The sequence below is a fragment of the Pterocles gutturalis genome, unplaced genomic scaffold (genome assembly GCF_000699245.1).
Source record: "Pterocles gutturalis isolate BGI_N339 unplaced genomic scaffold, ASM69924v1 scaffold40765, whole genome shotgun sequence".
NCBI lineage: Eukaryota > Metazoa > Chordata > Aves > Pterocliformes > Pteroclidae > Pterocles > Pterocles gutturalis.
In genome coordinates this window covers 1,048-13,976 of record NW_010145109.1, presented here as the reverse complement: position 1 = coordinate 13,976, position 12,929 = coordinate 1,048, and the positions used below count along the sequence as shown (strand labels likewise).

At 41.0% G+C, this 12,929-nt stretch overlaps 1 protein-coding gene across 1 annotated transcript; it reads right to left on the bottom strand.

Annotated features, from left to right (window-relative positions):
• Positions 1–3,729: 3,729 nt before the first annotated feature.
• Positions 3,730–12,709, bottom strand: HAUS1 (HAUS augmin-like complex, subunit 1; the record flags this gene model as incomplete). Its single annotated transcript, XM_010085284.1, has 8 exons — positions 3,730–3,813; positions 4,762–4,809; positions 6,144–6,215; positions 8,632–8,697; positions 9,098–9,221; positions 10,163–10,297; positions 11,310–11,445; positions 12,532–12,709. Coding segments are annotated over 8 exons (843 nt in total), but the record flags the coding sequence as incomplete, so codon positions are not given.
• Between the last annotated feature and the right edge of the window lie 220 nt (positions 12,710–12,929).

The following is a 12,929-nucleotide window of genomic DNA, read 5'->3' as shown; positions in this document are numbered from 1 at the left end:
GAGCTAAAATCTTTCCTTGCTGCTAGGTTTTGCCAGCCAATATTGCCTAATTAAGCAGCTGTGCTTAATTAGCATTAAGAGCATATTTAGCAAGAGGCTAGAGGAAGCATTTATTAGATTAGGTTGTAGTTTCTGAGTTGTTGGTTGGGTTTTTTCGTTTTGTTTTGTTTTTTGTTTTTTTTTTGTTTTGTTTTGTTTTTGTTTTTTGGTTTTTTTTTTTTACCGGAGATTACATGGTTCAGGAAGGACAGTGTAATGCTGAATGGCTTCAAGGCAGATGGAGTCAGCGCTGTATCCTCCCACGTAGGTGGTACCCAGCGAAGAGGGAAGGAACCGCAGATTTTACTTTAAACACACACTTATTGGTAAAGCGTCCTCTTAGTTTTTTGCAGAGGAAATATTTCTGAATTGGAGAAGCAGAAATCCTTTCAGCCCGGAACTGAATTTTTTTAATTGAGTGTATAAGAAAATGAAAAATGTGTCTAAAGCTACTTGAAGTTACTAGCAGCAGCTGCATACTCAGAGATAAACTGAAGGATTTCCTGCAGCACGTGAAGCCACGCAGACCAGGATTACTATTGTTTCACTGATGACCCTGTAGTCAAAAATTCAAATAATAGCTCAGAAATACAAAATCAGACCTGTAAGACCTATTCAGTACTAGATGAAATAAAAAAAAAAATCTTAAGTACATTTACAATTTGACACATCACACTTTTTGCTTATAAGCACCCAAACTAGAATTGAGTATGAAAAGAATATTTGGAGTGTTTTACTGGAGACAGTAGAAAATGTAACCACCTTAGTTTCAAGATTTATTTTTAAAGTATTTTTTTTAATTGTATTTAATTACCATAGTAATATTCTATATCTACTAAAGGATTGATCTGAAAAAAAAAAAATGAATACTTTGTCAAAGACTGAAAAGCAGTCAGAATGAAATGTTTGCAACAAATTGAGTATTTCTGTAATAGTAGCTGAAATATATACTCAAAAGAGATTCCATCCATATTTTTTGATTCAATGCATTTTGAGTAAATAGATACATATTTCAGCTCAGTAGCCTTAAATTTGCCTCATGGATTTTGCATTTCTTTAGCATTTTATTTTTATTATTCTGGTTTTAGTACCTAAATGTTTTAAATAAATCCCTATCACATAGCTAGTTTGGGCATGATTTTTTTTTTCCCCTAAAACAATTATTATTTTGCATATTGGCCTAATAAGAACATCATATCACTTCGTGGTAAAACGTGTACAAGTTTACACTTGAGGCTGACCACTGTACTTCATGTATAGCGCATAATTTTAATTACCTTTTTTTTTTTTTTTCCCCAGGTGGAATTTGGATCCTCACATTTTCCAGGAGGAAGAATTGGGCACACGATGGTAAAGCACACACATCTTTTGCACTTTGTCTGTAAACCCGAGGGGTCTGTGGCCATGCGGCATCCCGCACTGTGGGCAGCTGCCTTGGAGCTGTGCGAGCCCCACACAAGATCCCAGCAAGTACAACTGCTCTCAGCTTGCCAGGTGTTCATAGATGGGTGTCTCCAAAAATCAGGGAGCAGAGCAGCTGATGTAATCTGAAGGGAGGCTGCAGCAGCAGAGGCCTCTCCAGGCATTTGTGTCATTCGCGGGTGATTATTTCATAAAATACAACAGCCAAGCAGTCACAGCTCCTCACCACCCGCTGTGACCTCCTTGGAAACACTCCACAGCTGCCAGGGCAGAGGGTAAGCCTAAAAATCAAACATTTTCTCAGACAAGCGCTCAGGCTGGCGTGCTCCTGTCACAGCAGGACCTCTGTCGGGCATTCCTGTGCTGGCATCCCATCGCATCCCTGTGCTGGAAAAGCTGGACCGCCCCAAAACACCAACAGCAAGGAAGGCCATCTTTCCTGTTTTGCCCATGCAAACATGAAACCAAAGAGCTGAGAAATCTTATTAGCAGTCCACTGGCTGCATAAATCTCATTTATTTGACTTTCCTCATTTCCATCAAAAGCTGAACTGTCAGACCCAACAACTGGCCACTGATTTATGTTGCATGTGCTGCAGATGGCTCAGCTGTGGCACACAGCTTGAATGCAGCTGCTGGGTATTTTTTTTTTTTCTCCTGGCATTTCCAATGTTGGGAAGCAACATGTGGCTATCTTTGGACAGCTCTGGAGTCAGAGTCTGGCCCTGCCACAGTCTATTTTTGGGCTGTTTGACAATGAAGGGGACACAGCACACACTGTGACATAGCAGCAGCACGGGAGTGGTGCAGCTGCCCTACAGGCACAGGGGGAGAACACCCCCCACCCCCCAGGTTTCACAGCTGGTGCAGTATTACATGATCAAGTGGTGCTGAGTGCCACAATCCCACAAAAATCCTCACAAACCTTGAGTCATGGTTACACATGTGATAAAAAGCCTTCACCTAATATTAGCTGAGTAAGTCTTGAGGCTCGCATTGAAAAGCAGGGCTGGTAGCATCCTCAAACCCCAGTTAATCCGTCTTTCTATCCCAAAGCACGATCAACACTCCCTCACATTATAAACACTTAAGCAAAGCTTTTCTGATCTGCTCTTAAAAGCCTGCAGTGATTAAGATTCCTTAATTATCAGGCCATGACCTCCACTGCCTTACGAGGGCTTCCCTGTTAAATCGTTCTCTGCTGTCTACCCAGGTATGTTCTGATGCCTTCCAAAACTGTGACTTCCTTCCCCTTCCACAAAAGGAAAGATCAGATAATGCTCTTCCTCTTTCCAGATTCAGACAACTCCCTCGCCTTCTTCTGGTGTGTTTTTTTTTTTTAAGCAGTAGCTATACCTGTAGTCATCCCTGCATTACAACCACTTCCCTGTGAGGTAATATCCCCTTTGCCAGTTTAGCTCAAGTGTACAAAAGAAGGCTTTTCTACTCCCTCTTGCCATCTTGATTTCTAGAATCATAGAAACTCACTAAACTAAAGCAACTAACCCTTTCCAAACTTCTTGATTTAAAAGCCTGAAATTAAACAGCAGCTCCCTCCAGCATATGGAAGACAAGGCAGTAGATACCCATGAGCCTTGGCGCTCTGAACATCCTTCAATTCTTCACCATCAAGGTGAAAGAAAAGAGGTGAGGAAGGCACTTCACTGACACCCATTATCAGTCTGAGCTTGCAGCTTCTTAGAAATCAGACCCTAAGCATAATCAGATACAGATCTCATGATCCTATTGCTTCAAGGGAGGACACAAAGAATCTCTCTTCCTGCAGATCAGTGAAATCAATTTCTACAGTGAAGTAACAGCTCCTGGGGACAGGCACACCATGATAAATCATTACTATAATATTCGCAACTCCTAATTGCAAACATGTGGCTACAAATTGTGAGAGCACCACAGCTCTTTGTCTGGACATTGCCCTGGTCCGTGATGGATGTCCTTAGGTGCTGCCACTATTTCTAGATTTTGTTTTTTCCCCATTCACAGGAGGTTTTCAGATTTTTGGCTTTAGTACAAAACAGTAGAGAAAACAGTAAGTTTGGGAGCTATTTTATGAAAAATAGGTGATGTTAACAAATACAATGCTACGTGAACACCTAAAAATAAGCATGCTTGCTGAAAGGTCACAAATGTGCCATCCAACAGCAAGAAGAGTAAGGCAGAAAGCTGTGGAAGTACAGTAAGAAGTCCAAAATGTTTTACCAGTGCAAATAAATAGACAATAGAAAGGAAATAATCTTCCATGAAGGCCACTTCACTTGAACTGGAGTTTGCTGGGCTCTGGTATCTCAAGAGTCAGCATGTCAACCTCCTTTGAGAGCTCTGACTCCAAGGCCTCCTAACAGGAGAGAAAACCAAGAGGACTCAGTAACTGTGAAGCAGTTTTCTTACTTTCTTGCTAGACAAACATATCTACAATGACTAAACCTTGGGACAGTATTAGCAATGATTAATTCAAATATTGAACTGGAGGGTCTTACTACTGCACACAGCAGTAATGTCCATAGATAGCTACAGAGAAATTGCCAAGCGAAAGGCTGAAAAAAAAAAAAAAAAAAAGCTGAGCAGGTACACTCCAAAAGTGCATATTCTGAACTGATAAAAGCCTCAGACTAGTAAGGTGAACTTGTATTTCTGAATCAAAAACAAGTCACTTACCAGGTGGTCATCTGACAATGTACAAGTTACTCTCAAACAGCTGCGATTTTTTAACACAGCTTTAAGGATTATCACCAAATACCTCATGTTGTATCTACGAGCAAGCAGATAGTATCCCAAAGAAATAAAGACAAGTTTTATCCTCCAATTCAGCCCAGCTCAGTCTGGAAAGCTACATTACTTTATATGACTGTTTCCCAACAAACATACCCGCAGATTACAAAAGCACAGATGAAGTGGGCATTACTTTTTATAGGGAAAAGTCCCCACTACAAGTCTTCAAGGCAGCTGGTAAATAAAACATGGGCCCTAGAGCCCTTTGAGAGTTCAGGAGCAGCAAGGAAGGTTGTGAGACCAAGAAGCTGCAACACAGCTGAGTGAATAAACATTCTGACAGGTGAAGCAGACTAAATCCAGAGGGATATAGATAGCTAATCCCACTGATACCATTATGCCCAACTGCCTTTGTAGCTTAGATATCATTCCTCCAACAGTTAATTCCCCTCTAGAGATCACTAAGGCTACAATTCGAGGTAGATAAATCCACAACCAATTAATATATGTAGCTTGTTTTGGAATGACAGCACTCGTTTAAATCTCTGTGAAAGATTAAATAAACACCTCTTACCAGTTCTTGTTTTGCTTCTTCAATCTTCAGTTGTGCAAGGGAAGGATTCTAATGAGAGAAAATGACATAAAAATCAATATTTCAGCTGGAAACAGAGTCATTGCAAGTGTTAATGATGGGAATTCAGGGATAATAAAATCAATTTTGTGTACACCCTTCACATGCAAAAAGCACTGACATTAAAAGCCTAGTATCAGTTTGGTTTGGGCAGTCACATATTTTTCAAAAGTCTGGTATGGCCTAAAGTCTAAAAAAACCCCATTTTTAGCAATTTTCCAAACCTACCTATCAAGGAACTGGATTTTAAACACATCCATGAATGAATTTTCCAAACACAGTAAGCTTGCAAGAATAAACTTTCCTCCCTCCTTCTGCCTGCACCAGAAGTGCGGCATTGGGGCTCTCCCTGTCTCCACTGACAGCAAGATGGGAGGGAGGGGGGAGTTGAAAAACCCCATTCAACTATTCACACTCCAGTTTTTGCTACCTCTCCCCTGAATGACAAAGAGAAAAGTCCTTAATACTCATCTGTAAAAGCAATGGCAAACTTCCAAAGGAGATTGGAAATACCTGGGTTTAGTAAGCCCAAATAGCACAGGTGGTGATGTACAGCTATCACAAAGCCAAGGCTTTCTGTTTCATGGACTAAAGTCTTGTTTACCCATGATTTCTTTAAGCCACTCTAAAACTGTTCACAAAATTACCCTTAACTGAAAGTCTTTTGTAACAAGCGTTCTAATTTGAAGAGTAAAATCCTTATTAAGAGATGCTTCTCACAGCAGTCTGACAGTAATTCCTAGCACAGGGACCAAGAGTGCCAGTAGCCAAAATATAAAATGAAGAAAAGAGACACAGACAGTGGCTTACAAAACTGCAACTGGGTCACCTAAATGAGAAACCTGTGTTTTCAGAGAGCTGAGTACCCAGCACCTTCAAGAGAAATCAAAGAAAATGAAGGAGCAGCCAGTACTCCCACAAGCTAGAGTATTTGTTTAGAGGACAATGCCTACATTTGACTATTTCCTTAGAATTGTTGAAGCTAATATATTGGTAAGTCTAAAAAAAATTGTTATACTAAGGAATTCTATTTTCTTCCACATTTCTTTGTCTAATTTCTAGCTAATTCATCTTGATACTGAGCTCACCCAGCAAATCTATGCATTTTGTTAGAACAAAGTTTGCCTGGTAAGCATACTTAATTTCTTGTCTTTGATTAATAAATAGTGTTCTGTTTAAGTAAAGTCTTCCATTTACACCATTAGTAGACCTGTAGGACATCTACCCGTCCACTGAAACCATCACAACAATATCCTATACATTCTTAAGTCTATTAAAATTAATCTGAGAGCAAATACAACAGAACAGCAGAAAAAAATAATTACAGGAGTTAAGTCTAGGAAGACACCTATTTCCTTCTTCAAAGACACAATTTCTTCCTTCAGTGCAGCCAGTTTCTGTGAAGAGAGCAAGGCAGATTACATTCTATAGTCTTACTTGTAGAAGTGATATAAATCAGTGAAATAGATCCACAATTATCTACAGCATTTCAGAATTCACAGATGTTGGTGACAACTTTAATGATCCTGATGAAGATATGGTATTCATTCAGCTATCAGTCAGACAAACCCAGTTCAAATTTTACACAAAGGTATCAATTTTTCTTCCTTCTGAAGACATCTTCAGATATCTTTTCTCACAGCATTAACCACCTGATCTCACCTCCCTGAAAGGAGAGGGGATTTCAAATGAGAATCCACCAGACAGACAACTTGCACTGTCAACCTCACTACAGGCCAGGGAGAAAACCGAGCCCCAAGGATGGGGATATATTCTCACACCCATGGCTTCTGTGTGAAAACAGTTTTGCACATGCAGCAGCAAAACGCTCCCTTTATATCTGCACTGCTTTGCTTATTCTGTTAACAAGGGGAAATAATTTCTCTTTGGAGCTGAAAACTGAGCACCTTCCAGAGTCCTCAGCTCTTTTCAAACAATCAACTTAAAGTAAAAAAAGAAAATTGCACTCGGAAGATAAATTCAATGCACTGAGCTCTTGGCAAAGCAGATATAAAAATGTTGAGGAGTCAAACCTACCTTTATGCTCAGGTTCTAGAAGATGAGAAAACTAGAAAATTGCCTATGACTTTTTGTATGTAAGATTCCAACAGAAGTTATTTTTGGTTAGTACTCTTCTGAAACACTGTGCAATGTGAACATTGCCACCCACTGCTTGTTCAGGAGAACAACAACATAAAAAAATGAGGAAAACTCTTTTCATTGTTCAACTTGACTAATACACAAGAACAGCTGGCAAAACAAATGGGGAGAAAAACTGAGTTCTCATTACAGTAATAGCAAATAATATTAAAGTGTAGTGAGTGCAAACAGAAAAACATGTGTACAAATGCTTTAGCACAAAGCTGGAGAATCCATAGCTAGTACCTCAAAAAATGTGCTTTTTCCAGTGGAAAAATTATCCTGCTGGGTGTTACGGTTTTGACCCCAGCTGGCAGCAAAACACCACAACAACCTCTCGTCCCCCTCCCAGGATGGGGGAGAGAATTAAAGGGAGTGAAGGGAAAAGAGACTAGTGGGTTGAGATAAGAACAATTTAATAATTAAACTACAATAAGATTGGAAATAACAACTATAATAATAATGAGAATGATAATAGCAATATATACAAGTATACAGATATAAAGATGAGTGATACACAGTGAAGCTGCTCCCCACCCCATGACCAAGGCTCAGCCCATTCCTGGATAACGATCCCAGAACAGGGACAGTCCCAAAACAGAGATAAGAGCCTGAGCATCCAAGAGAGCAAGATGACCCTGAGAAAGCGGCAACCCAGAGAGCGAGCGCTTTCAGAGCCTCACCCATATACTGGCCATGCCGGGCATGGGATGGAACAGACCATTGGCCAGTTTGGGTCTCAGTCCTAACCCTGAGGTGGAATCCTGGGCTGGTCACTGGGGCTGTGCTCCCTCCCAGCTCCTCCTGCCCCTGCAGACACGGGCCCAGCAGAGAAGCTGGAAAGTCCTTGACTGTCCTGGCAGCAGCTCTGCCCATTAGTGTGTGATCAGCTTCTCCTCAGCACAAACCCAAACACAGCCTCACACCAGCTGCTCCACACAGTTAACTCTGTCCCAGATGAAACCAGGACAACAGGCTTACAATACAGCTGAAAAACATTTATATTTAAAGACACACGGAAAAAGAAAAAGCACACAGTAGTTCAGAATTTGGGTTTCACTTGACCTCCTCCCCTTACTCTGAAGTGTTTGAAAGCAGGTTTATTTCACACAAACTAGAAAGAATCACCTGGGTCCTTCTATCAAGTAATTGCAATACGCAGGTAGCCATGTAAGAGGATAGTCCACAGAATATCCACTCAGTTTATAACAGATCACAAAAAGAGGAGGCAGATAACGGCTGCCAATTTTCTTTCAGGGGCAGGGAATTTATTCCATGGAAATTCTCTAGCAGGCTATATTCCCAATTACAGACAGAGGCAGAAAGAGAAGAGACGGAAAAACAAAAGGGAACAAAAATAAAGATTCCAATTGTTCCCATCAATCAATCCAGAAGGAAAGCTTCTTCCCAAGTCCAAAGTAAGCCCACATCTAACCCTGAAGAAAAAGTACCAGTTCAGCAGCCATAGATGCTTCTCAGGTTTTAGGAGAGACAAAGCCATCCAACACACCCCTATGCAGATGTATTAATCTACAGGATTTTTATTTGTGGTTCTTTTTACCATTAATATTTGTTCAGGTAACCAAATAGCAAACTACGTTTCCTGAAATCACCCACCAAACAAGCGTGGTCTGTACCACTGTAAAAACATCCATCTTGTACCAAAAGACCCACCTCAGACAGGTTCACGAGTGACTTGTGTGTCAGTGATGGGTCGAACTCCCTGGCAACAAGCTGCTCCTACAAACAGGAAAGAGTTCGTTCATAACTGACCACAAAATATAACAGGGAGGAGAAAGATTTTACCATTTCCTTGGGTTTTGATCTAAATAGGCAAACAAGAATGCAGTTTGTTGACAACAGAAGCATGTGCTAGTTGAACCACAGTTATAGCTGGTATGTGAAATCCGTTACTACTAAAATCTGTATCAAGAATAACAAGTCTTCACAGAAAGCTACTGGGAGAAGACCACGAATATAGCACGAACAACTGCAGTGTAGCAACATGTTGTACTGTTAGCCCAAGAGTCCCCACTCTTGGAGTTGAGGAAGCTCCTGGGATGTCTCCGTAACTACAATTTTGGGCCCGGCCAACCATGACTGTACCATCATAACATCTTAGAGAATTCTTTCCATCTACCTCAGCAGCCTTTATCCTGGTTTGTAAATCATCAGTTTTGCTTTTCAGGAACTTCAAGTTCTGGGATTTGCTTTCATCTGTGGCCTTTTCTATTTCGTTTAGTTCCTCTACTTTTTTAAGATCCCTTAAAAAAAACATTCAAAAGGAAACAAACTTTTACATTCAAAGACATACCAGTACACAAATACTGCTTAGTTACCTATGCTCAAGCTAAACCCGGTAGTACAACCAACATAAGAAAGGAGAGAAGGGAGAAAAACTTGCATTTCCCTTTGAGATTTCCCAGTGGAAACACTCATCACTGTTACATCCAGAGCCCCGAAGGCCAGGGAAATAAAAGGCCGAGGGGAAAGGTATCTGCATAAAAGCAAAGAGTAATAGTCTTCTGCTTAATTCCCTAATTCAGTTAAGAGACCTGTTACACAAGCTAAACTTAAGATCAGAGAAGGGCCATTGGGTATCTTTGCTACAAGCAGCGCCACAATTACTACTTGAAAAGACAAAAACCAGAAAATAATTAGAGTGGAAGGGTGGTGTGGAGATCATCTGGGCCAATCCCCACTCAAGGCAGGTGTTGATCCTGCTTTGCTTGGCAAAGCACTTCAGATTACATCCCCTAGGGAATGGACTTGGTACCAATTATTTTTATCTATTTATTTAAGTTTCCCACACACTGGTTAAAGGAAATTCTTACCTGGGAAGGGTTTTTGTTCTGCTTGGCTCCCTCACTCTGACTACAAAGCCCACGCTACATGTGGTAAGAAAATCAAGCTTGCCTTCAACCTCAGCCAAAGGCAACTGGTGGAAGACGCCAGCCCACATTTGAAAACTGCTTGTAGACCATTCTTGGTTTAAAATAATGGATTTGATGGTACCCAAAATCTCTTTTGATTACTGAGTGTGTCCATAGCACAGCTTTTGATAGATAATTCCAAATATTGTGAATTAGACATGTCAAAACCCTGAAAATTCAGTTACCCTTCTTAATTATCACAACCAATTTTCCGCATTGCAGAGATCAGCAGTATCGCTTTACATCTTTCCCTTTTCTCATCCATTACTCACTCCATTAACTGCTTTTCCCACATCAGCTTTGCAGACAGGTTTTGACAAATGTTGCTCAATTCCAGTGTAATTTCTCTATTCTTTGATTCTGTTGCATACAGCTCTGAAGTCATATCATTGATGGCACAGAATAGGCTGGTGAAGAGAGAGAGAGAGATTCAGTGGGAATGCTGTCAGCTATTCTGAAACTCAGAATTATTATTATTTTCTCCACACTTCCACAAACGACTTGTTTTTGTTCTCATATTGTGATACATCAGATAACTGCCAGCTATTTTAGAAGAGGAAAGTAAGTCACTAAAGGTATTTGCTTCCCTTAACTAACAAAGATTTCATCTGGAAGGCGAAATGACCCAGCAATCCGAGTAGGAAGAAGTGAACAAGACCCAGCACTCTAGTGAATATAATCACAACCAGATGCTCCACTGCTGGCTTGCCAAATTGCCTTTGAAAGGAACTGTATTCAGTCCCCAAAATCACACGTCTCCAGGTATGCTCAGCAGTATTTCAGTCTCTTCCTGTTCCCAAACAGTTCAAAGCTGCTTGCCCTTCCAGCTCAGAAGAGCTGTAAGGGCCAAGCTCCTGAACATCACACAAAAATTGGATTCCAAGGCAGATTTTGGCCCTTCCTTGCTGCCACTGCTCAGCACAAACACACTTTGTTATGGGTCAAGGCCAGGCTCAGGAAGACCAGATTTAAAGCTCCCATTTCTCTGTGGCTAAGGAAACCTCCTTACATTGACTGAGGCCAGTTAAGAGAGGGAGGAATGAGGAGCTGAGACTGAAAGACCAGTTACAGTTTGCCAGTCCTTGCCTAAGCAGTATGAATGCTGGTCTAGCTTGTGCTACATGGCACAACAGCCTGAGTGGCAGCTTCCTGCAGCCACTGACCACAAAAGCATGGGCAAAAAAGAGATTTAACTCTGGCCAAGGCACTTCTTGGGCTTCAGAGACTTCCTTTGCTGGAATAATCAAGAGTTAGAGCTTCGTGCTCAGTTCCTGTGTTTTACAAAGCTGCCCAAGGGGTGCAAAATAAGCTGGACAAGTAACATTCCTGGTGTGAAAGTCAAGCTTGAAACTACTGAATTGAAAAAAGAGAGGGAAACAGCAAAGACCGTCACCCCTGATGCACAGGGGGAAGAATTACCTGGCAAGAGAAGTGTCCTTTGTTTCAAGTATCACTGCGCTGTCTGCTAGGACATCAAGGTAGCTGGTGCCTTCGCTGGACAGACTGGACAGGGAAAGACCCAGGCTTTCTGCCAGAAGGTCCTTTAGATAGTTAGCTGGAAAACAAATACATCCCAAAATTGTAATTTTTTTAATATTACTGTTCTTTTAAGTGACTCTCCAAAGCGAGAACCCAATCCCACTCCAGAAACTTTGGCTACTTCTCCACTACTTGGGAAAGAGACATCTTAAAAGAAGGCTTAAACATGCCAAACTGCTGCCATGTTCTCTCTTGTCAACCAAATTCAGTGTGTTGAGGAAGAGTGACGCTCCACTCCTTTCCCAACTGCCTGTCTGAACTCATACAAACTTGAGTTCACCCTTTGTACTATGGTGATGAGCACACACAGGTCTTCTCCCTGCGGAGCTCAGCCTAAGCCTGCTCCTGAGCATCCACAGCAGACCCAGAATTTGCAACAGAGCTCACACCCATGCCTGTCTGGTAGTGCCCATGTTCTCTGACAGCCTAAATCAACTGCCCGGTCACCATCTTTACATGCTTGACAGCAGGTTGCTAGAAGACTTGAAAGAAAAACACAAATAGGGTTTTTACAAAAATGTCTTCATATGTACAATGTCAGTCATTTCACAGAAAAGTAAAAAATCTTTCCTCAAAAAAGCCAGTGAAGGGACAATCCTTTACTATGTGTGTTAAAAATGGTCCCCCAAACCACTCACATGCTCCAAAAAAACCCACTCTAGGCACCTTGAGCATAACTTAATCACCTCACTGTCATTTCAGATTCCTCCAGTGCTTTCCTTAACAGTGGATTAGCACCAGCTCAGACTCTAAAGTAAGCTGTAGGGTTGCTTCCCTATCTATCCAGCCAATATTTCAACACTGTGCTACTCAGCCCACAAGGCTAGGTTTTAGCAATTAATCTGCTTGTCTGTATTTACAGTCTGCTCAAGATGGCTTAGAAAACTGCTCTTGACCAACCTTACATCACCATAAATTTTGCTGAAAGGAAGGCATAGGATGCATTGTAGTAAAAGCTGAACCTGAACAAAAGATGAGTTAATTCCAATTATATATATATTTTATATATTTGTTTGTGTGTAAGATTTTAAAAAAGGCAGCCTTCAGAGTCACTAAGGAAGACTAACTTTGATGGGACTGAGAACCAAAGCTTCAAACTCACCTTCTGCTTTATATTCTGTTGCCTTCTGCTCCATGTCCTCTATCAGCAAAGAAACATCCCTGTCTCTGGCTTCGTTGCATTCTGCAAGCTCATACAAGATATCAACAGTATTTGCATTCACTTCATACTCTGGAACAGGCTGATTACCATATATTTTCTTCAGCCATAAAGTAACCTGCCAGAGCAAACAGTGTAAAAAAAAAAAAAAAAAAAAAAGTAAACAGTCAAGTGAAACAACAGAAAATAGCTGATAGATGTGAAAAATGTAAAATGCTGCAAGTTCTACATTCCTGAAGAATAACTCCTACTACATCAGTCGAGGCATGGGTGGAAAAGGGGTAGACAGCTTCCTTTATCTCTTTTTCAAACATCCTCTGAAGTTTAGGAAATAATTTCCC